The sequence below is a fragment of the Callorhinchus milii genome, unplaced genomic scaffold, assembly GCF_018977255.1.
Source record: "Callorhinchus milii isolate IMCB2004 unplaced genomic scaffold, IMCB_Cmil_1.0 Scaffold3, whole genome shotgun sequence".
In the NCBI taxonomy this organism is placed as follows: Eukaryota; Metazoa; Chordata; class Chondrichthyes; order Chimaeriformes; family Callorhinchidae; genus Callorhinchus; species Callorhinchus milii.
The window spans coordinates 88,312,861-88,339,344 of NW_024704744.1; the positions used below are offsets into that span (position 1 = coordinate 88,312,861).

Genomic DNA, 26,484 nt, shown 5'->3' on the forward strand with positions numbered 1-26,484 from the left:
TTGCATTTAATGTGTGCTATTTAAAGTGACATACTTGTGTGAAATCGACATTTAAACATTGTCTTTGATAGAATGTTACCACATTTCAGCCCGTATTTTGGTAGGACAACAAATCTAAACTAAACAGTTGTTTATACTTGAGCATTCTGCAATACATTTTTTATAAAAAAATTACATTTTTATCTTAAACTACTAATAATATTTAGAGAGGGTATTTATCAAATATGTTGTACTGCCATTCATCTGTATGTTATTTATGTTCAGATCTTCTACAGAGTTCTAACAACTTGTTGAACTGAATTCATAAATTTCAGTTCCCTGTATTGAACCTAGTCCGGGAGATGTCTGATACAATTGAGTTTTGCACACACAAGCTTTCTTGGACTATTAGTGTGTGAAGATGGCACCTCTAGTCTGAACACCGTTATTCATTTAAACTTACTGGAACAAGAGGATCCTATTCTTTTCAAAAATGACTTGCCTTGGACAAAGGACGAATGCTGCATTGTTATTTTATGTGATCAAAGTAATTCTGTTTATGTGCTGCATCCCCTCAAGATTTGTCAACTCACAGGGGCATTTTCCAAGGCTTGAAAACATAGGAGCATTCAAAAATGTATCTACTGTGCCATCCCAGGCAACCTGCGGCTTGCCAGTAAGAAACATGTTCTGTCTTAGCATGACTGTTGTGGAAAGTGTATTGTCCTGCACCCAGCAGTACTGCATTCAAGAGTGCCCTCATAGATCTTTCACCCCTTCCTATGCAAATCTTTTCTCCAGAGGCTTAGGCACTTGTATCACCGAGGACAAGAATGATCTGCGGTCAGGGTCTTCAAAAAATTCTACTAGTTTTATATTTCGGAATCAAACAGATTGTTACACTACACCTTCTCTGCAAAACCTTGAGTTTGGAAGTTCGTTTACTTTAACAATGTGGCTGAAAGTTGATCATGGTGGTATAATGTAAGTATTACATAAAAAATACTTAATTTCATTCACAGACCTTTTATATTTCTAGTCCTATCGTTAATAGCCAGTATGTGATGTTCTTACATATGTTCTGCAGGACAGTTTTGCTATATCAAACTTTTCATGAATATAAAACGGGATTTATTTAAATTATGTTTTTGGAGCTCAAATTAGTAACTTGGTTTTTAAATTGTTTATTAGTAAATAATTTGAAATTACATGAAGGTATTTGAATCAGAAATGTAATGTTTTGTATCTATTTTCAGTTTCTGGACATCATCCTATTATAAATACTGGTGTAACAATTCCCAGTATTGTTTGGGTTCATTTTTTAATAGTTTCTAAATTTTCTCCCTTTCTGGCCTGCAAGATTGAATTGTTAATCAGGGAATATTCTTTTTTATGGGTCATTTCATCTCTTTCTGCATAGCTGCAATTTTTGTACTGTGGTTCACACATGCATTGTTTTACTTTATCTTACCTTAGTTTGTTCTTAGGCCTCAAGTGTTGAAGAGCTTCCTTGATAGAGAAGTTAAGCAATGCAGTTGAAACCTCAGTCCAAAAATCTTAGTTTTGTTTTAGGATTGCCAAAGTTTGGATTCATTCAAGAACAAATTTGATCTCAGCTCTCAAGAGATTGGCCTAATGCAGTTTGATACATTTACACCTTTTCATATAAAAAAGTAAATTGCACAGTATTTTCGGTAAAATACCAAAAGTATTAATGTGATCCGAAGAGTATTATTTTCTGTACAACTGGTTGAAACTGCTTGACATTTGTAAAGAAGCAGAGGTGCATTGTTATGTGAGTGAAAATGTGATTGTGAAAGAGCTGTACTGATGAACCAATAGTTTATATTTTAACAGTCCAGCACTTCTGTTATACAAACAGGTCATGGGTGGAAGAGGACAAAGTTTTGCGTTAAAAGGAGAATAAAGTTTTAAGGGAATTTTAAAACACTTCTGCTTAACCATAGAAGAAAATGTATAACTTTTGTTATATGTATTCTTTTGTTCAGCAAGTTGCCCAATTTAAAAATAGTTCTCACATTTGGACATATGGAGTCCTCAGTGGTTAGAGCAAAAAAGTTGCTCCGGAACTCCCTTTTTAGATTTATAACAAGTTTGTTTAATAAGGTTTGCTTTGGTTTTGATGTTTTATTGTTGTTGATAGTTGGGGAGGTGGAACGAAGGAGGATGAAAGGGCATCTGACTAAACTGAAAACATGAACAGGAATAAATTGATATGAAAATGTCTGATGCTCTGCAAATTTGGTTTTGGCATTTTGCTGCTCAAATGTTTCACTGACTGGTGTAGCAGAACAATGTGCCGGTGGGCAAGTGTTGCCTGGTTTCTGGAAGTCAATCAGTTTCTTGAAACTGAATATGTACCTGTGTCAGAGCATGCCACAATATACAGCCATCAATTTGGATTGGGTTTCACACCTCCCTAATTTGGTTTCATTTCATGCAGAGTCTAGATCTGTCATGCATTATTCATTAAAAATGCACACCTCATTCATTATTGCTTATATTTTGGAGGCATTTGTAATATGTTGCTGTGCTCATTTTTTCTTTAGGACTGTTATTGAAAAGAGTACCAATGATCGCACAGTATTCAAACTGACAACATCAGGAAGAGGATGTATATTTTACTACCGTACATCAGCTGGTTTTCAACCTCCATTACTGGTGAATACACGTGGAAAAATCCCGCTCAACAAATGGACTCATCTGGCAATTCAGGTATTTTCTCAATGTATTTATTATTTGTAAAATTTAAAACAGGGTTGATGTTATGTGAAATTCCCGTAAGGTGTATAAAAGGTATGACTTCACATAATATTTCACAAGCGCTCCGGGACGCTATCCCATGTGAAGGGTGCTATATAAATGCAAGTTGTTGTTATTGTTGTAATATAACCAAATGTAATCCTGAACAAATCTTAGGATGAGAAATGATCATCGCCACTATGACAGGAGAAATATTTCAGACAAACGTTGTACCTATTTATTAAAAAAAATTAATTTAAAGCATTTCATATGTATTGAATTGCTTGTAATTCAATTACAAAACTGTGTATTATCGATTTACATAATCAGATGATGGTTTGGCCTGGCCAGACAGTAGCAACAAATCCCAAGGCCTCTAATTGTTTAACCTTGGCAGCAAAAAAAAACTTCAGTGGATCTGTTTGTTGACCCGAGTGTGCAGAAAAACAGGTGTTGACACCAGGTCAGGGGTATTTCAAAGTGAGCACCATTGGAGCTCTGACAGGTTGATAAATGGTGCTTTCAGTAAAATAAAAATTACAGAACAGGGCAGTCATAAACCCGAAGAACTTTAGAAAAAGCATCACTGAAGAGAAGCCAAGTGATTCATACACTGAATGCCAGAGTCATCAGTTAGGGTCTCTCTGACTACTTGCCCCCGTTTCAATCTCTAATGCTCGCCTGAATGACCTTGGAGAACTGGTGTTGGTGTGTATTGTCTGCTGACTTTCTGGAAGCTTTCAGTTATCAATGGGTGTCGCAGGACTTGGATCAGTTAATATGGCTCACAGTTGCAATTTGTTATTAATGGGGTCTCATTTTCAATATTTCCTAATAAAACAACCATGTTTCCTCTTGATGCACAGCAACTTTGTCCTTCAAGTAGATTGCATTGGAACAGAGTTCGTATTGGTCGATGTGTTGCAATTCCATTTACCAGGAGAGGACTATTGTGTGTTAACCCCTTAATTTACTTTTGGTAAAAGTAAATTAAGGGGTTAACACAAAATAATTTTGATTCCTTCCATCTGCCAAAATGTTTGTGGTACCCTTCCTGCAAGAAGGAGAGGCTCCTGTTGATCATTCCGATGGGATTAAACCAACCACTGAGGCTCTGGGCATTGCATGGCAACATCTTGAAAGGATGGATTTGTGGAAGTCAATAGTCTAAATGGAATATTGCATTATGGCTGTTCACGTATCCTGCAAAGTAGGTGAAAAACATTGACACAGTGGATGGGTTCTGTTGAGATGGAAAGGAAACAAATTGGGGATTAAGAGGATTATCTGCATGGTGAAAGCAAAAGATCTGATAGGTGAAAGGAAATGGGAACATGGAGGATTATCCAAAATTCAAAGAAAAGGGGGATAAAGAGGATAAATTAAAAAGCTAAAGGAAATATTTTGTTAATTGATTTGTAATAGGTGTCAGAATTGATGAAGGTGTCAGTCTGGCTCGGTTGGTAGCACTCTTGGTTCTGGGTCAGACGGTTGTGGGTTCAAACTCTATTGGAACTTGACCTGAGATGGAAGTTAAAGATCCCATGACATTAATCAAATAGAGACGAGAGTCTCAACGATCTTCCAGATTAATTGATCATTAACCTCACAGCTGTTTGCGGGACCTTAATGTGCGCAAAATGGCCTCTGCATTTGCCTTCACTTGAAAATAATTATCGTAAAGCTCATTTGAAATGTTTTGAAAAACAATACTCGATATATTAAAAAAAGTATCTTCATGATGTCTTATAAAGGATCCTCAAAGTATTTTTAATTGTCTCCGTTTAGTTTCTGGTCATTATGAATCCATAATCTCATAATATGACACAGCCTATCAGTCATACTCATACATTTAACATATTTGATGCAAGCAGTAAATATCGATAGATGCTGTTCTGAGATTGGGATTAAACCATATTTTGGGGATAGCATAGAATGAGATCTAACCCTCCTCTAACTAATTTGACTGGGGAGAATTGAATCAAAAAGCACTAAATGTTCCCTTTTCCAACATTTGTATTCATCATATTTGTGAACAAAATAATCTTTTACATTATACCTCCCTTAAAACAACAATAATGGATTAAAATGCATCTGGAATCCAAATATAATGAGCTAGTCAGATAATGAAATTAACCAACTTGAATCAAGTAAGGAATAATAAGTTGTTACACATTTCCAAAAAGAGTAACACAATTTAAAGGGAAGAAGAGAATGAGGTCAAAGGGATACATATACTTCCCTCTCTTTTGACCTTTGAGGCAATTGTATTTTCTTTCAATTTGCATAAGACCTTTCTTTAAGATGGTGGTTCAAACTCTTATTTTAACTTGAATTTTACAAATCTTCTGGATTATGGTACGTATGGATTATTCACCATAACTCAATATTTCCCAGTAATAGGAATAACATAATTTGTTTTGGAATATTGAATTGATGGCAATGTGAAAGGGTTCTTGCCTCCCAGTGTTTTTGTGTCTACTTTCATTGGACACCAAGAATTTGGATTATTTACCTACAATGTAAACTTTCATAATTGTTTTTTCCTATTCTATAATTTGGCGAAAAATGTTAAGTGAGAAATTGCTTTTTTAAATATACTCCTTGTTGATACACCATTATTTTGTGAGTTGGCTTCCATGTAGAAACTGTGCATAGCATTTGCACATTTCAGGTCTCTGATGTTGTGTTGTCGTGCTTAGTGTTGGGAGGGAATTTATTCATGTACTTTTGTTCATTACTTCAAAACAGTTTTTTCTTGATTAACAAAATGCAGAAAATATTTTATTTTTGCTGTATGTGAACAGTCATTTACAAAAAAACAAGCTGAGGAAGATAGTGCAGGTGGTTTTCCTCCTCGCTGACACTCCCACTGGACAATTCTGTTTTATATAAACAGCAACAATATTAATCTCTCTCTCTCTCCATTTGAGTTTTCCACTTTCTACCTTATTATGTTATTGCATTAAGTACATTGGAACAATCTTGTTTCTTCTTTGGCATATGGAAGTTATGATAGAGTTAAACCATTCTCTTTTTGAAAGCTTCGACAAGGAATGCCCAAAATGTAAAGAATTCTACACAGGAACACAAAAGAGATTCAGATAAATAAGGTCCTTTGGCCCATTTGATCTTATCCTTCCAGAATGCCAATTTACCTCCTCCCATTACATCTATTTCTTAAATGAGTCCAGATCCTGGCATCTTGTTATCTTGAAGATTATCATGAGAGAACTGAGGCTGATATGACATGTTAGTCCACTTGTGTGACGATGAATTATTTTCTATTGTTTATTCTCCCAGTGGTACTTCCTATAATATATTAAAAGAGAAGAGAGTTTCTTCCAGTGTTATGGGCAAATTGGTCATTCATTTCATGGCTGTTTATGGGACATTCCTGTGCCCAAATTGGATGGTGTGGGCGCCTACAAATTACACAATCACTACACTTTACAATATATCTTTGGAAACATTTTGAGACATCTTCCTAAAGTGATCAAATGTAAGCACTATATCAAATTTAAGGTTTATTATTAGTGCTAACATTCACCTGAACAAGCAATTAAAACCACAATTTAATTTGTCACCTGAATGACGGCATCTGCAACAATACAGCATTTTCTTGCTGCTCATTTGGAATGTCAGCAAAGATATGAGATTATATTACTATCAGCTGACTCTTTTAGTTGTTGAGATGGAAAACAGAATTTAATCAGCTTTGTCGATTATTGCTTCACAGTGACTGAAAACTTGCAATGAATAATAATCCTTGCATTCGATACAGAGCCTTATCAAGTGGTTGAGGCATCCCAAAGTACTTCACCATGTATACTGTAAAGTGTGGTGACTGTATGTTTTATGGGATGTTGTATATCTGCGGAAAGTTATGTAGATGTACATGGTTCCCATAGAAACTTACTATGTTTCCTCACTATCAATGCACACACAAGCACACACATGCACACAACTGAATTCACAAATCTGGTATGCGCATTCCCTGAAGCTATTGAGTGTGTACCATTCTGAACACTAAAGTTAAATAGGTTAATTCAGGTTTTTATTTTGCCTCACAGAGCCTGTGTGGAACCTCAGTGTCTTGTTGACCCCCTCCTCCCAGCTAACCTTCAAACCCAATATCCTTGCTGTCTCTAATTCTGCCTTTCATCATCTCTGCAACATCACCCAGCTCCAACACTACTTCCCCCGCCACCACTGGAATGTTGAGACTCTCATCCACATCTTCATCACTCCAGACTCAATTATTCTGACAATGTTGGATTCCCCAGCTCTTTCCTTTGTGTCCTCTCCTGCACAGGGATCTGTGAGTCTTTCCTTGCTTAGCTTCACGTGGAGTCCTGTAGCTCAGTGGTTAGAGCACTCGCTTTGCAAGTGAGAGACCTGAGTTCAATTCCAAGCAGGGCGAAACCTTGGGCAAGTTTCCTTACTCCACACGCCTAATAATAATCCCTCCAAAAAACAAAAACAATAATTAAATTGGTCATTTTCAATCTACGACTTTTTGTGGGACATTGCTGTGCGCAATTGACTGCCGCGTTCGCCCACAAATATACAGTCAAATTCACTTTACAGTGTGTTCTGTGAAGCGCTTTGGGACGTCCTCCTGACGTGAAAAGCGGTATATCAAATGCAAGGATTATTATTATTATCAATCACCATTCCTGGTAACCCATTCTGCAGTACCTGTTAATTATCTTTTGGGTAAAGAAATATCTGGTGTCTTTCCTAAAATTGCTCTTTGCAACTCTGAACCTGTACCCTCTTGTTCTGTTGCCGTGGTATATCTGAAAGTATTGTTCTGGGTTTATTTTTTTCAATCCCATTCAAAATATTATACACCTCATACACCTCTCTGAACCATTACTTTTTCAAGACTGAAAAGCCCCAGCTTGTCTAATCATTACTCACATTTCATTCCTCTAATGCAGAGGATCGTCCTTGTTGCTCTCCTCTGTTCTGACTTTAGGCAGCCCTCTATACTGCAGTGGCCAGAACTCTACACAGTACTCCTAACTATAGCTGACTGGAGTACTGCACAAAATTTCTGGGGATCTAAAGTGAACTCATTTGACAATATAGTCGAGCATCCCGTGAGCCTTGTTTGTTGCTACCTCGCACTGTTTTGATATGATGTGCAGAGTCAACCCCTAGTTAACTATTAGGTGCCCCCTCTGAAAATGTTATCCCATTCATACACAATCCAATTGACTCTGAACTGGGTGGAGAAAATGAACTGCAACACTTTTGCTGCACAATTCAAGCGATTAATGTGGGAGGAATTAGCCTTATGAAAATATGCAGGTCATGAAGAATGGGATTTCTGATCTTTTCAGTAATCTTCATGGAATGGGGGTGATTCAACTGGCCATTTTGGAGTCTAGGTTAATGCTTTTCCCATGTTTTGGTTGTGTTTCCGTAAGATTGTGGTTGTAAAATAATCAGAAATCAATCAGATCAGAATATTGTCCTATTTATGGATCCAGGTTAATTGGATAGAGTATTTTAGAGTAACGTGCAGTGTTGGTGCATACCTGTTTAATCACATTCATTTTTAGTTGAATATCTTTTCCACTTGTGTCAAAAACAACTTGCTTTATACAGCGCCCATCATTTAGGATAACATCTGAGAGTGCTTTACAGAGATGGGGTCGGAACCTAAGTACGGCGGAGTGGGTGGGTGGAAGGAGGAACCTGACCATAGTGTTTCTCAATGACAGCACCAGCATTTTTGGAGTTTGGATATGTCACTGGAAGATGCAGAGAAATACACTTTACTTTTCAATTCCTAATCCAATCTGCCTTAATGGATTCTGACTGTTCAAATACAGCAAAATTAGTGGGGGAAACAAACTAGATTCTGTTTGTTGTTCTATGGCATTGAAATTCAGCTACTCACAGCCCAAATAACAAGACATTGCTTTGGGCTCTACCATCGCTCCAAGGTTCAGGAGGGTGTGGAGGGATCCACGGAGATAGGCATGTCCAAACCCCGCATTGACAAGCACAAAATTTACACTGACGATCACACAATTCACCATGAATGTCCTCTCTTCAACCTTCGGCATTTGTGGGGGTGTGGTGGTGGGGTAGAGCTGTTAATATTGGATCTTGTCTCAACTTGATTCAACACGCAATATCTGATAGATGTAGCACGTGTTGATCAAAAGATATAACAAGCCCTAATATTAGCTGAGAATGACACCCCCCCCCCCCCCACCTTTTAGCTTCAATGAGAAAACGTTTGTCTTATTGACCATTTTCATTCTCCTTTAAGACCAGGATTCATAGATTTAACACTGCTGAATGATGGGCAATATTATGTTTCGGATGTTAGTCCTTCAGGGATTAAGTTATAACTGCCAAAACAGCATGCTTCACTTGTGAAATGTAACAGGATATGACATTTAGAACTCATTCCTGGATTAGCAGTAAACTCTTGTTACCTCAGATGCAGCACAACTCTTGAAACAATGAGATTTGTTTTCCAAAAGAATACCGACATACATGCCCACCAAGTTTCCCTGAAAATGGCATAGTTTGAGTCATAGAGTGCAATTGATTTCATTTGATATGAAGGTGATTTGATAGATTTAAATTGTTAAATTAAAGGGGCAAGTTTGACCTTTTAGTCACATTTGCTTCTATGATGGAGAGGAATTTGAAACTGCTTGTTGAGATACTATGAGAAACCTTCCGATTACCAGGTTTATGAAAGTTTTATGGATCAGTTAATTGGAAAGGAACCTCTGTTCCATGAAGGAGTATATAAAAAAAAACAACTCTTCTTGGGTCTTACACCAATTCACTATGTTACCTCATTTCAAGATTACTGTGTTGAATTTAGCTGTTTCAGTGGTAACATTCAATATTGCGAATCTTGAAGCTGTTTAATCAATCAAGTAAGGTTAATCAATCCTGTAGCTCAGTGCTTAGAACACTCGCCTCGCAAATGAGAGACCTGGGTTCGATTCCAGGAAAGGCGAAAAGTTGGGAAGGTTTTTTTTACTCCATGCACCTCTGTTTACATAGCAGTAAGTAGGAACCTGGTTGTTAGTGAATTGGCGCATCGCTTTTCCGGGGGTAATAATAATAATAATAATAATCCTTGCATTTGATATAGCGCTTTTCACGTCGGGAGGACGTCCCAAAGCGCTTCACAGAACACACTGTAAAGTGAATTGACTGTATATTTGTGGGCGAACGCGGCAGCCAATTGCGCACAGCAATGTCCCACAAACAGTCGTAGATTGAAAATGACCAATTTATTATTGTTCTTGGTTTTGGAGGGATTATTATTAGGCGTGTGGAGTAAGGAAACTTGCCCAAGGTTTCGCCCTGACCTGCCTGGAATTGAACTCAGGTCTCTCACTTGCAAAGTGAGTGCTTTAACCACTGAGCTACAGGAAATAATTCCTTCAAAAAATATATAATAAATTGGTCCCTCAATCCACGACTGTTTGTAGGACACTACTGTGCACAATTGGCTGCCACGTTTCACCCACAAAATATACAGCCAATTCACTTTACAGTATATTCTATGAAGTGCTTTGAGACGCCTCAAAGACTTGATAATGCAAGCATTATTATTATTAATCGAATGTTAGTTTGAATCTGAAGGTCATTTCACTGTTAGTCCAAATACGTTATTCTAACCTTATGCGGATGACTTGAGGTCACTTTTGGCCTATTGGGATTTATTAGGGCTGAATGGTGACCTGTGTGTTACTTACATAGATAACTAACAACCTGCATTGGTGTTTTTAGAGATCGTAACGGAATAGACTCCAATTTGTGCAATTTTTAGCAGCCTGTGTTCGAAAAGATTTTGTAACTGTTGGATACCCTTTAAGAAGAAATAACCAATTAACTGGGAGCTAATGAAAGGGGATCAGAAAGTATAAAGCAGGAAGCAGGGGAAAATGAACAAGGAGGGGTTAGGTTGTAGTATTGGATTATGTTTTGAGAGCCGAGAATAAAATACTGATTTCTATATTTGAGTTGTGAGAACATAACAGTAATGTTGGAGAGGGTGTAGAGAAAAGCAACAGAGTTGATAGTGTAACTTAGAACGCTTTTATGACAAGAGACTCCAAGAGCTGAATTGTCTTTCATCTGAAAAAGAGAAATTGAGGAAAACATTTTCCAGGTCATAAAATAATGAGAGGCACAGATGATGTACTAGCAGTCTATTTTAACTTAGTTTATAAATGCAGAAGTGGGCATATGTTTACATTTAATATGTCACAAATAGAACTAGACATTTATTTTACTCCTCCCCCGCCTCCCACATACACACGGCCAATAAATACTATTATGTGGAATGGATTTGTAACAAAATCAATGCTGTATTGGTCAACTCTTTATAAAGAGATCTGGATAAGCATCTCCTTGAGAATAGTATTGTAAGGGAGTACATGCAGAGGCAGATGAGGGAATGGTCCAATGGGTTCTGTGGGACTGGGTGAGGGTGATGGGTGTTGTGAAATGATTAATGTTCCTGGGGTGTTACTTCCTGATCCAAAGATAATCCAGCATCTTTGTAGCAGTTTCCCTGTGGAGGTAACTAAGTGGTGCTATTAGAGTAGGTTTTGTGGAAGCTGTAGGCCTGATGGGCTGAATGGGCTTGGAATTGCGTTCTTGGATTCCTTAAAAAGGTACTGTCTTCATGAAAATGCATCTGCCAAACTTTTAGGTTTTCTTACAAACTCAACTCCTGCCTCCTCTCAACTCTATTCCCAAATCAACTTAATAATGGTGAACCACATCATAGCATCACTTGCAATTGGTATAATTACTACAGAAATTACACTTTTTGTTCTGCTCTCAAGAAAACAAAAGCTTCAGTGAACACTTTTTCACGAACATAAGTTAATAAGCAAGCACAGAAATGGGAGAATTTTTTTTTTATTTAGCCCATCAAACCCATTCCTTTGGCAAAACATATCCAATGTCCCACTTTTTTTTAATCTCCCAAGGAACGGTTCAGCAAATTTTCTTCCATCCTCTCAAAAAAAATATATTGTGTGAGCATCTTGAATATCTATCTATTTCAACCCTGGCTGGCTGCTTTCACAGATGACATTTTCTCAGTCATAGAAGCATAGAAACTAGTGTGTTCCCTGGAATATTTTATAGCTTCCAACTAATGCTATAAATTTCAGTCCCATTCCTAATAAGATATTTATATAGTTCCTTTCTTGAAGGAGTTAATTGACACATTAACTGCTTTTGTTGTAGGTCTGTTTCATATAATTAGTGCTCTGTGTGCAAACGTTTTTGTCCTTATCTAGTATACACTTCGAGGAAAAAAAATATAATCTTCTGACCTCTGATTATTTTGCTTTTTTGTACGTTTTTTCAACATTGATAAGCAATTCTAGGTAATGCAATTCCAGTATGTAAAGCAGAAAGCTAGCATATCAATTGCCCTGGACTAAACTTTGCATGTAAGTGAAGAAAATATGCTAATAGGAATGTTTGGTACGCTCAAATTTCTTACTGTTTATTACATTTTGGGGGGGGATGGGCTTGGTTTGCAATTTGTTTGAAACTATGCTTTTGCCATTTTTAAAAAATTAATCACCACTTACTAGATTTGTGTGACAACGCATATTTCAATCATGAGGAGACATTCACAGTGCCGTGCATAAATTACAGTGCAGATAGATTATGTTTTCACTGCACTGTTTCTTTTTTAAAACCTTACTATTGAAAACATTGCATATTGCGAACTCAGCAACTAGCAGGATGAGCCCTGCTGATTCTCACTAAGTACAAGCCCTCACCTTGATGTTTCTTTTGACTTGGAATGGAATATTTTTTGCTTTTATAGGTTTTTGCACATGCTGTGGACTGCTTTAGAATGAATTCCTTAAAGTCAGCAGACAAAAGAATGCATGAGCCAGGACTATCCATAGATTACTCTGATTTAAAGCAAAACATTTGACCAAATAAAACTATCAAATGATTAGCTCTCTCTGGCACATTTATTAATGCAATGAACAATTATTTTGATGATTTTTGTTACTTCCTTCAATGACAAAGAACAGCTGGAGAAAATACAACTGCTTTTCAACTTTAGAATTGTTTATTGAATATCAATAATAGCCTGCAGCATATGTATAGGATTTACTGAAACACTTAATCCAGTCCCATATCGAGACTTTAGTTCACAGCGTTGGTGAGGGAGTGTAAATAGAAGACACTCATTGCTGAGGTAGGGTCTATTTATTCTACAGGTGAAGGCTGCTGAATAATGTATGAGACCTGTAGTAAATTAGTTGTCTGTCCCCCTCACTTGTTAAATAACAACCACACTCCACCACGGCAATTTATTTTCAGATTCTAATTTTGCTTTTCTTTGGCAAATTTACTTTTGTATTAGTTTTGAATGTTTCACTGTGTGTGTGTACAGTATATGTCTGTGTGTTTGTGTAGGAGTGGAGGGCCATATTTATTTAGTGAATTTGTAAAAAATGTATACCTGTAAATAGGATTTTTCATACATTTTTTAAGTGAAATAGATTTCACCCACACCTTGCATATCCAGTAAAGTATATAAAGTGGAGTTCTATAGTGTATTGGTTAGAGCACTCGCCTCGTAAGCGAGAGGACCGGGGTTTAATTCCCATGCAGGGCAAAACCTTAGGCAAGTTTCCTTACTCTACGTGCTTCTGTTTACCTATAACTTGGAACCCAGTTATTAGTCGATTGGCGGATTGCTTTCCCAGGGTAATAATCCCTTCAAACAAATAAATGAATAATTTGGTCAATCAATCCATGACTGTTTGTGGGACAGTGCTGTGTGCAATTGCCTGCCGCATTTCGCCCACAAATATACAGTCAATTCACTTTACAGTATTTTCTTTGAAGTCCTTTGAGATGTCTCGAAGATGTGATAAGGACGTAATATCAAATGCAAGGATTATTATTATTAATAATCGAATGTTGGGTTGCATCTCAAGGTTATTTCACTGTTAGTCCAGATAAGTTATAGTTTGGGATTATGTTCTGAGAGCTGAGAATAAAATGGTGATTTCTACATTTAAGTTGTGAGAACATACAGTGACATTGGAAAGGGTGTAGAAAAAAGCAACAGAATTGATAGTGTGACTTAGAATGCTTTTATGAGAAGAGATTCCTAGAGCTGAATTATCTTTCATCTGAAAAAGAGAAAATTGAGCGAAAACATTTTCCAGGTCATAAACTAATATATTCTGTGAAGCTTTTAGACGTCTCAACAATGTGGAAAACTCTACATCAAATGCAAGGATTATATTATTATATATTATTATAAAGTGTGAATTGAATAATCAATACATTGTGATGTAGGGAAGATTTGCTGAACATAATAGTGGAGTTGTGATCCTCACTTTGACGTACCAACAATGCAAAGCAAGCATCATGATGACTGTAGGAAAACATCCAAATTTGATATTCGTAATTATAGACCAATATCACTTCTGGTGATCAGGTCAAAGTTCCGTAAAACCATAGTGAATGAGAAGTGATCGTAACATGCTTCGCCCACAGATACACAGTTACTAATGCTTTTTCAATATAGTGCTTTGAGACATCCTTTTGACGTGAAAGGTGCTATATCAAATTCAAGTTTTTAAAAAAACATTTAACACCTCAATCACAGTAACCTGAAGTATGATCGCTCATATGGGTTCAGAGCAAATTTATTAGTCTATTTTCCTCTTTAGTTCATGGCTTGAACACGTGAGAGCGGAGATTCTTCCCACTCAGCTCCTGTTAGCACTGCAAGCCAATGCCTGAATGGGTAGGGTGGTCCTTGCTGAAAGCTTTTCATAATATCATGTTCATAATGTTGGTCTTAACTGGTTGAGCTCCAGCAATACCCCAATGCACACTTTGGGAGCCTCAACAACTACAACAACAAATTACATTTATATAGCGCCTTTTATGTTGGGAGGACATCCCAAGGCGCTGGACAGTCAGGGATTTCGACCCAAGCAAGGGCTTGGGATCAGGAGGGGTGGAAGGCACGGAGGGTAGGGCTAGGAGAGTGGCCGAAGGTGCGGTAGAAGACAAGGGTCTTGAGATATGCTTTGAAGGAGGCAAGGGAAGGAGCAAGGCGAAGGGAATGTGGGATGGAGTTCTAAAAGGGTGGGGGCAAAGAGGCAGAAGGCCCAATAGCCGATGGTGTGGCGGGCCGGGCGTGGAGCAAGCCATTGCCTGCTGAGTGGAGGGAGCGGACAGGTTGATTTGGTGTTTGTATATCAACCTGTCCCTAATAGTTTTCAGAATTAGATAGGCAGGGTATGTCTCTCTGGGGAAAGAGTACACATTCCATTCAAGATGTAGGGAAATTTCCATTTGTAAGTGATATGCATATGTAGAATTGTCAATCTGGTTTTGATACTCTTAAACATTGTGAATAGTTTTGGTGTTGATACCCCCAAAAAATTATAGGACAATAACCAACTAGAATGACTTCTCAGGAAATATAGTTGGATTTATTTAAAATAAATAGCTTGTTGTTTTAAATGATAGGTATGGTAGATTTGGTATTCTGGAAGAATGAGATCCAACAGGTCAAAGGGCCTTTGCATCTGAACCTCTCTTAAGATATTTTTCCCTCCCCAGAAACTATCCAGTAAGGTTAGCAGAGTATACTGGTTATCATCATCACAGTGGAACATGCGATGATTCATCTTAACAAAAGGAACAGGAATGACGTAATATTTTAAATAAAGTAAGCGAGGGCTTTTTTAAAAAATACTAGCTACAGGTAACTGCTATCGATTTATTGCAATATATATCTCTTAAATTAATTTGTCACCAGCCAATTGATTAATCAATTTAAAATGTTATTGCCCTGACCACCTTTAATTGAACCCAAGAGTAATTACTTGGAAATGGTTCTAATCACTGTCAATAGTGATTATTCATAGATGTTACTACTGAAAATGTGGCAGAAATATTGCCTGATAAAGGAAAGTAATGCTCTGTTTATTATTACTAATATTGTTTTCTTTGTTTGAATCTGAATTGCATCCACATATGGCCAAACAGAAGGGTTTGTTGTGATTGCATAAGTTTAAAGCAACAATTTGTGTAAATGAGTCCCAAGTTGGATTAAAAAAAGCTTACATTTGTTGCTCAACAGTGTGACTAAGGGATTGGCTACACTAGTGGATAATGAAAAAGTGAGGCCAGTGTACTACTGGCCTCTGTTGTAACTGCCAGCTGGCACAGTGATGCCCATTTTGATGAAGTAACTCATCTAGTACTACTTATTTTGTAACTGGTCCAACACTCTTTGTAATTGATTTAAAAAAAACTCTTAACTAATTATCTGTCCATTATATTTGTTAATCTGCTTTACTGATCGTTTCACTGTTTTAATAAAAATAAGTTTGCAGTCCCAAGAACTCCACACAGGTAGCCAATCTTCATGTGTCAAACCCATTCAGTGGATTGTTGACAGGTGGAGGGTATTGTGGCTCCCTCATCTGACATCAAATCCACACAGACATGAATTTTCTAATAAGATTTGATTGATAGCAATTAGGAGTGTCCAGGACTATTGAGGTCAATTGCAGAATCTGTACTTTCAGCTAAAGCATGACAAACTGGGAATCAAATTTGGTCTGTAAGGGTCAGCTTCACACCGGGCAGGGGATTTACCAGTTGAGCCACTGGAAGAGTCCTTTCATTCATTTCTTAACATGAACAGGTGGTCAGAAGATGGAACTCCTAAATAGGACATATCAATCTTTTCTGATTTTGTTGGGAATTTAATTTCAATTCATTATTAATCGCTGGAATCATGAATTCAGTTATCATATTCCGTCCCTATCAATCTTTCACCCTTAACCGGTCAAGAGTATGGGCGTATTCTTCAAAACTACAGATAGCTTTGTTTTTTTTCAACACCAACGTTTTGTTCGTGACACCAAAGACACGTACTAAGGATCAATTATAGCAGAGTAAAGGTAATGTTTCTACAAGTTAAAGCAAATTGAACAGTGCTGTTGAATTGGTATTTTCATCAAGCAGTACTGTGATTGTAATTACAACAGCAATGTATTTTTTAGTCTCAATGCACTTTCATTAAAAGGTCATCAGCAAATGCCCATTTAATTCAGTAACTGGACAAAGTGGTAATCTGTTCACTGTTAATCTGTTCGTAGGTGGACATCCACACGTGTAATTTCTAACAGGAGTCTCTGGGTAGCAATCAAGAATGGGAATCCTTGTTGTTTTTCAGGCACCAACAGACGTAAACTTATAATTGAATCCTATAGTTGAGTTCCATAGCGTTCGTCTCACAAGCAAGAGGATCTGGATTCAATTCCCGGGCGGGGCGAAACCTTAGGAAAGTTTCCTTACTCCACATGCCTGTGTGCACAGTCGAAGAGGAGGGTCTTGAGATGGTCTTGAAGGAGGGAGGGGGCGAGGCAGAGGAACTCTGGGATGGAGTTTCAGGGGGTGGGGGCAGAGAGGGTGAAGGCCCACCCGCTAATGGTGGGGCAGGCAAGGTGGGGGAAGTGAAGCAGGCTGGAGCCTGCTGAGCGGAGGAAGCAGACAGCTTGGTAGGGAGTTAGGAGGTCTCAGAGGTAGGCAGAAGCAAGGCCATGGAGGGCTTTGAAGGTGAGGACCAGGATCTTGAACTGTATCCTCTGAGTGATAGGGAGCCAGTGGAGTCAGGCGAGGATGGGGGTGATAGTGTCACGGAGCCTGGTGCTAGTGAGGACATGGGCTGCAGAGTTCTGGATGATCTACAGCTTGTGGAGGAAGGAGTTGGGGAGGCCGACAAGCAGGGAGTTGCATAGTCGAGCCTAGATGTGATGAATGCGTGGATGAGAGCTTTGGCGGCCTGCGGTGAAAGACAGTCGCGGAGCCGAGCAATATTGTGGAGGTGGGGAAAGGCGGTGTGGGTCATTGGCACGGATGTAGCGTATGAAGAACGGTTAAGGCGGGAATAAAGGTGGGATTTTGACTTTTCCCGCTGTTCCAGCTCGGGAGGAGGCATGTGACCGCTCAGTGGCAGTGCATGCGCTCTGAGCAAAGCTGAGCGGGAACCATTGTACAGCAGCATGTGACCCCCTAACACACACTATCCAGCATCTTCCTCACAGCAAAGGTGTCTCTTTCCCCAGTGAGAAACTCCTCTACAGCCTTCACTCCCCCCCGTCCCCTCTCCATACTACCTCTGTCATCTGACGACCTGACCCTTGCTTCATATCCCCCCCCTCACATCCCATCTGCCTCACTATGACTATTGTGCCCCCGCACTCAGGAGTTGCATTCCTGATGTCCCTCCGATTCGCTCCCTCCTTCCTCTCTTTCAATGCACGTCAAGACCTAACTCTTTGACCATGCTTTTTATCATCTTTTTCCCCTCCCCATCCGACCTCCCTCAGCTCCCACCCCCGGCCGGAGGTGTCGAGCGCTTTGAGACGTCCATCCAAGATGAAAAAAGCACTGTGTAAATGTTACATTTCTGGAAGGGAAACACAAAAATATTGCTTATGCGGCCTGCAGACATTTCTCAAATAGGGACTGCAGCCCACTGCAGCCAAAAGTTTGGACCACCCTGATTTAGGTAATGAAAAAATGTTTAAGGAAGTGATTCCATCTCCCACTCTTCGCTTCCATGTTCCCTTTCTGAGCTTCAGTTCCCAAATGCAGGAGAATTTGCAAAAGAAAAAAATCAGTCTGTTTGGACAACCAACTTCTAAGAGTTGAATGAGCAGGGGTTTTTTGAGGTGGGGTGGGGAGGGGACAGCTAATTATAAATACTGTCTCTCCCATAGCACCATGATTAAGTGTTCATAAATTGATCCTAAAGAACCATTTGGTTTTCTGGATACATAACAAGAAACATCACAATTTTACATTGCTAAGAATCTGTAAAGATTATTCTAGCTATTTGTAAAAGGGTTGAAAAAAATCATTTGAAGAGGAGGATGTTGTGAAATTTCAGCAAAGGTACATGATGATAATGCATGGCAACAACTCCTAATGATATTAAGTCCTGATGTTTTGCCTGTACTGGTGCGCTTATCTGTATAATACCTTATTAATTTTGTCAGATATCTGAACAATACAACTATGCTGTAGATGAGATGCACAAGTAGGGTAGTTCAAATCCTGTATGTAAGGGGTAAGACTAACTGAATTATGCTTCAGGGTTTGAAAAGCTGCAAGAATACCTATTAAAATCTGAATTATCATATCAGTGACTTGAAAATGTGAAATATTCACCATTCCAGGTGAAAATGCCTTCATAAAATGTTTGATTCTCACAGATCCTTCATGAATGGGTTGATATACCTTTTTTCATACACTGTGAATGTTATAAATAAAAAATCCCCAAGTCTCTGATGAGCAAAGTCTATCTTTTTCAATTTATAAAACATGCTTGATGATGTCATATATGATTTTTCAGTGAAGTAACTTTTCTGTTGGAAAATGACATAAAATTGCAGTTTTAAAGTCCTGTAACCATTAATGATAGTGAGTTTATTAAGTCTAGCTGCTTTTCCTTCAGCAAAACAGCAGATTGTTGATTCTGCATGCCATGTTGCTTTTAATGTTGCTATGGTGATAATTGCAGTTTGTATCTTATTTGTTCTGCAACTTGCAAAAGGTCATTAATCTGCAAGAAAGCAATTGTCCTTCAATCATTCACAATTCTGATGTACAGATTCCTGTTCCCATGTTGATTGTTTGAACTTCATTTGTAGCACAAATCTGTTTAATGACTTCCCACGAAACCTATTTTGACAGAAATTTAATAAAAGAAAAATTATGCATGGATCATCATAAGAGCCTTGTTTGGGATGGATCAAGCAGAATTGTTCACTGCAGGAGTCATTGCAAAACCTGTTACAATATAATAGTCAATGGCGGTCTTCTTTTAAAGCTTGTTTTATCTTTGGATAATTTTAATCATTGTTTGATATTTTTACCATCTTTTCTGTTTTTGCCCGAGTCGAAGGAAAATGTATCCTTTATTTGCAAATAAAGATTAATTTGTTTGACTCTTAAGATGCAAAGCTCATAAAGTGCTGAAAGCAGCATTATAGTGACCCATTTTATTTGCAGTACAGTTCTTGAACTAAGACTATATTCTTTAGGCATTTGGCTCACAGGGTTGAGGACAGGTCTGAACCTCCAAGTCTGCTTGGATTTTTGGCAGATTTGCTTGGAATGGTTGCTCAAACTAGTTCAGCCCTGAAAAGAGTCCCCCACTTAGCTTGGATCTCCATTAATTCATCAGAATAAATCAGAAGCCTGAAGTTCCACTTGGTTTTAGTCTGAATTGCACACATAAAATTTAATGTGGGAACTTCTTGAATTCAGTCTTAATTGGAAGTTGGTTTTCTATAGTTAAAGTTGAATTTAAGAATTTTCCACAATTTTGTGTGATCATAAATTTTAAAAGAAACAATCGTACAGACAAAGACCAGGTCTGATTTCTTTTAACATGTTAATGTTGTCAAAGGCAATATAGAATATTTACATTTTTAATTAAAGCTTTTACATTTTTGTGTGTTCTGTGATGAAAACTTATCCGGCCCCACCACAAGAAAAACAATGTTTGACTCTAAATTGCTTTGAGATGAAATTAACTACCACATTTGTGGCTGAAATTGTTTCAGTTCAATGTATAATGCAACCATTTCAAATTGGGTTTATTACAAACTCATTGCATACATTGTTTGCCTGCATTAAAGAATAGATAGAACCAGTTAAGACTGAATATTCTGCCTTTCTTTGAAATTCTCCAAAGCCTACTGGAGGTCATTAGCATTCACTCAGTAGCCAATACAAGAACTGGTCTGAATTGGTCCAATTTATCTCAAATGAAGCCTGTTGTGTATGGTTTCAATCAATCTAATGAAATGAACTAGTGCATTATAGTGTGTTTGATACTCGTCTTGTTGGGTATAAATTATAAGAAAATGGTCTGCTCTATATTGCTTCCAGGGGCCAGACAGAAAACCTTTGCATATTTAGAACAAAAAACAAATGGACCAATTCCCAGGAATATTAACACTTTAAGAACTGCAATAGAATTTCTGAAACAAAATAAGAATTCACAGCACTCTACGTTTTCAGTTCTACAAATCTATTGTTGTATGGTTGTCCAATCTCTATACAGATGTAGGTTATGGTCAAATTGAGGGTTTTGATATAGAGCTTTGATTCCAAAGGCCATAACTTTAACCATTGAGGTGATGATGCTCTTTTTCAAGCTGTTCTACCTCTTCGACTGTGTCTATGATCACCTCCTCCAACCTCTTCTCCTTTGCTCGCCATCTAAGCCTGTCACTGTACACCAAGATGTTACCCTAAGTGAAAGGTGCTCTATAAATGCAAGTTGTTGACCTAGTTAGAGGGTGGACATTCATGCGTTTGCATTAGTTGGTTCACACAACTCTAGTTGGGCAAGCAAAACTTAGTTAATAATCTGTAGTTAATTATGCCCCCCAAACATTTGGCACTGGACACTGACATCAACCTTACAGTGCCTCATCCTCAATACATTTGATCAAAGGATGCCAGAGAATGTTTATAATTCTTGAGTCTGAATTTTTTGTGATTGGGGGAAGATTATTTTCCAATTTTTAAACTAGATTTACTTGTCTAAAGTAAAAATTAACTAGAACTTTATTGCAAATATAATGAATAGTGAGCAGTTAAACACAATGCACAATGACTAAATTGTACAATTTTATATTAGCTTGTTATAACTACAGATGATTAAAATAAGCATGATTTAGCTAAACTGCATCGTACAAATGGTCATTACAATTGCAGTAATGACTAAATGTGTTCCATATCCCCATTACCTAATGATTTTCATTTTGATGCATAATGGCTTCATAGACAAATCATTGTGGCTACTTCTATGAGTTTATTTTGTCATAAGTCTTAAGAACCATTCTGCTAAACGCTTCCATCATAATTGTGTGTGGTGAGCACAAGGCATTACAACAACAAGATTACATTTGGATAGCGACTTTCACGTCAGGAGGACGTCCCAAGGCGCTGGACATTGTACAGCACTTCAGACCCGAGCTGGGGTCAGGGGGGAGAAGGGAGGGGAGGAGAAGAGGGGTGGCCGATGGCATGGTCGAAGAGGAGGGTCTTGAGACGGGACTTGAAGGAGGCTAAGGAGGGGGCGAGGCGGAGTGACTGGGGGATGGAATTCCAGAGGTTGGGGGCAGAGTGGCTGAAGGGTTGGTCAGGGGATGTGGTGGGGCCAATGCCTAAAATTTGGTATTCCTAACAGGAGTCATTAACAAACAATCCAAGATAAGCAAATTGGGAATCCTGTTTGAGAAAGCACATCATGTTGACCTGTGGGAATTCTATTCTGGAAGTAGATAATGTTGCATCTGGAGTTCCAGTGGATTGGCAGGATTTCCTTAGATTCCTAAGGAAATTCCTACATTTTAAACTCAGTTGTCCCAATCCATGTTCAAATTTTTGAGAGAGAGAGAGAGAGCATTAGACTATCTACCTCTCTTGTGATTTCCAAGAGTATCCCAAATGTGACTCCCATGTGCCAATCCCAGCTGACTTTGTTTTGCTACATTATATTGGCACCCCTTTTTTTCTCCAAGTGTGTGTATGAGGATAGCATTTTATTCCGTATTCTGAGAATCATAAGGTGGTCATCCTAAAGTTCAAAGCTGAAGAGATGACACGTGATGATGGCTATTAATCAATGGCTTTGATGGCTATTAATCGATTTCAGACTTATTCTAAGATAGACATTATATTTCATAACAACACTGGCTCCACTATTTAAAAGTCAGCTTTCTGAAGACAGACTTGGAAATGATGAGAATATTAATGTGTATTGCTGCAATCGAAAGCTTGCAGTTAAGTCACATTGCATTAATTTGTTAGTTGATTTTTAGTTGCCATGATATTCCTTATTTTCTGCAGCTACATTTCCCTTGGTCAGGATGAGTCATCTCAATTCCCCCACCCAATTGTTTTCTGTCTTTTCTCAACCCTCGCCTGCCAATAAGTTGGATTTCATTTGAGAACTGTACATTATTTACATAGGCAGCATCTATGTATTGTGTGGCAGGTGTACACTATTTAACAAGCTGTTGTTTCTACCTGAGCAGCAAGACTAATGTTAATCCAGCAGCAACACAGCTTATCTTGTGTTTAAATGAACTTCTCTGAAATGATGGACATGCAGCTTATCCTGTTTACAACGTACACATATATAGTAGCTGACACGAGATGCATAAAAACTAGACAGTGAGTAAATCTAGTCAGCTACGTAATGTGTACAAAGACATGCTGTCAACTGGCATCATAGCTCGGCTAATGGTACCAGGCACTGACGTCAAAAACCATGTGGAAAGTTTTCCAATGCAATAAGTCCTTATCCAACACTCGCAAAACGTGTCAGGGACAGCTTGCTCAGGAATTAACTTTGCAATGGTTAATTAAATACCCTTCTAATTGACAGAACCTTACTGTACAGTGGTCCATTTGGTTACACTTAATTTGCAGGCACATTCATTGTTAAAATGCTTGCTTTGTTGGCATAGAATTCTATAGCACAGAAGAAGGCCATTTAGTACATTGTGCACATGCTGGCTCTCTGTAAGAACTCCATATCCTTGCCTTCACCCCTATCCTTTTATTTCTACATGCATACTATGTATATACTAATAGTACATCTCGAGATCAGATTGTTTTGTTGGTCAAGCTCATGAAATTATAAGCTTCAACTTGGATTCACTAATATGTCGTAGCATTTTTTATTTCCATATGGAGTCCTGTAGCTCAGTGGTTAGAGCACTCACCTTGCAAGTGGGATCTGGGTTCAATTCCAGGCAGGACGAAACCTTGGGCAAGTTTCCTTACTCCACACGCCCAATAATAATCCCTCCAAAAAACAAAAGCAATAATAAATTGGTCATTTTCAATCCACGACTGTTTGTGGGACGCTGCTGTGCACAATTGGCTGCCGCATTTCGCCCACAAATATACAGTCAATTCACTTTACAGTATATTCTGTGAAGCAGTTTGAGACGTCTAGAAGACATGAAAAGTGCTATATCAAGTGCAAGGATTATTATTATTATATTTAATTTAAAAATTTGAATCGTAATGAGTGAAATATTGTTTTGCAGCACTCATTATGATTAAAAATTTTAATTTCAATATGGAGGGAAAAAATGTCAAATGAGTTTAAGAATCTGTTGTTTCCCTCATGAGACATTATTTTGTGCTTGTTGATAATTTTACTGCGAGCTGGGGAATAATACAACCCCAATGGTTATTGATGATTGATCTGAAGATTAATAACATCATGTGATTGGTACTGTAGAAAAAAAACCATTTGTTTTTGCAATAGATAACTGAAGCATAACGTATTTCGAAAGAATAAAAGAAAGCATAACATTTTGGCCCTTGAGGCCAATTCATTCACTGTCCCCACAACGTCTACCTTTTTGTGCACTTGCAACCATTGTTCGACATTTTGGGGGAGAAGGTTTGCTATTCTTAGATGTTCCTGATCTGCAAATGTAATCAATCTAAAGTTCCAGAATATTCATCCAGCTGAATATCTCTGCTATTGAGACCTGGTCTACTATCCACAAATCGAATGTCCTTCCGACGTGAAAGGTGCTATATAAATGTAATTTTGTTGTTGTTTTGTTGTGTAATAAATCCTGGAATCTTTGTTTCCCCTTCCCAGGTCACAACAACACAGAAACCATTGTGTCCCTTGAAGTATTTATCTTTTCTTATCTCCATATCCTGCAGTACTGTTCCCAAGTAGATAATGATCCAGTTCATTTTTGAAATTAATTAACAAGGCATCAACTGCTTTCAATGTGAGTCGGTCCCACATCTCCACTACTGTGTGTGTAGGGGTGGGGGGTCGGGGGGTTGTAAAATTCTTTCAATCTCAGCTGAGGTTTGTTAATTATAAAGCTATGCCCTTTAGGTTTGCTCTCATTGTTGATATCAAATAGCTTGCTTATACCTACCACAGCTATACCTCTCAGCAATTTAAAGGGTAGAGCATACCCTACTAATCAATATTTTCCCCCAATGAAAACAAATTTTGCTCTGTGAATCTGTCTTAATAACTTAAGAGGCCTAAATCATGGAATTATTGTTGTTGCTCTTTGAATCATATCCAGTGCATCGATAGCCTTTTGAAGCCAAACCACACTTTGTCCTTTATTGGAGCCAAATGCCTCATAAAATTCCAGAGTCCCTTTATCTTGCATTCATCTACAAATTTAGCTGCGTTGCAATGAATTTGAGAATCCATATCAGGAACCAGATGATTTCCATTTAATACATCCCCCCCTCCCCAAATTTCAATCTAGTCCCTTATATCTTCTACTTACTCCCTTTAGCCATTTACTAATCCATATCCAATAGTTACACTTGACACCAAGATCTTGTTTGAAGCAACCCTTATTAATATGTATCTTCACAAAATCCATAATTCATATTTCAGTAATAAGTCCCTATTTTTTTGTCCTTGCATCACTTAAAATATCGGTCTTTATTTTAAGCAATAAATTGTTCTTCATCCACTTGAGAATTAAGTTTTATGTACCTATAATAGTTTAGTTATTATTTCCTGCTCATAAAATACAGTACTATTTTGTCCCTTAGATATTACCTTATCATTTGCTTTGTTTCCTGATTCTTGCAGGTTTTCTCCCTTTTTTTCTAGGTTGTTCTTTTATAATATTCTAAACATAAATAAATCATGAGCTTTTATGATTTTTTTTCAACCTATCTTCCTGGTATCCGTCCCGGATCATCTATATTCTGTATCCTTTGATACTGTGGACTTCAGTGGCTAACTATTCCTTTATGATTTTAATCTCTTCAGTCAACAATGACCTGTAAAAAAATAGCCTACCTGGTATTTCTTAACATAAAGACTGTAACAGCTGCATAATAAATTATTTTCTTGGAAGACATTTTCAGTTAACTTTATCAATAGGTTTGTGCATGGTATTACCAATTCTTCCAGCTGTACAAATCCCACATTTTTCTACCCTGCAACAGTTTGTACAAATTCCTGTAAAACTTACCGTCCAATTTATCATTCGTTGTTGCTTAGTGGGTTGAGCACCAAATTTGGGACCCAAATATTGTGAGTGAAATTCACATTGAGTACAATGAGTGAACCTCACTCATTTGGAGCATATGAAATTAGAACCAGGGCTAAAGATATCTTGCTTGAGGGGGAAGGGTGAGTGGGGTCCCCCAGAAGCTGAACTTCCATAAAGAAACATGGTAAAACCAGTCGGTTTTGCAAGACATCTTTAATTTTTTAAGCAAAGCCATAATGGGTACGGCAGCACTCGATAGAAAGGTATGGTGTCGCATAGTTACCCATAATTGATCATACTAATTGTCACTACACTCTATCTGTGAAATTAGTATACTCAAATATCCAAAAATATTTCATATTATTTATCAAATTCAATGGGCAACTAGATAGATTATGTTCAAAAGAAGTGATTGAAATGTAAACAAGAATGTTTTATTTTTTGAACTTTGAGAAGAGCCTGTTGACCACAATTGTCCATGGAACCCTATGTTCCCTCTCAAACCACTTGACCCTGTTTTTATTCTGGGACCTTGGCCGATTTCTTTCCCTGTTGTTGTTGAAAAAGTAGAGACAGATCAATACTTTAGGATGCAACAAGACAGCAGAACAAGGTTTAG

At 37.9% G+C, this 26,484-nt stretch overlaps 1 protein-coding gene across 1 annotated transcript in view; it reads left to right on the plus strand.

The window, feature by feature from the left end:
- ush2a (Usher syndrome 2A (autosomal recessive, mild)) overlaps nt 1–26,484 on the plus strand; it is a 370,702-nt gene that overhangs the window by 1,202 nt on the left and 343,016 nt on the right. Inside the window, exons 4-5 of the mRNA XM_042333157.1 lie at nt 559–963; nt 2,550–2,715. Of these exons, the coding sequence (XP_042189091.1) occupies nt 559–963; nt 2,550–2,715 (571 nt within the window). The remainder of the gene's footprint in view (nt 1–558; nt 964–2,549; nt 2,716–26,484) is intronic.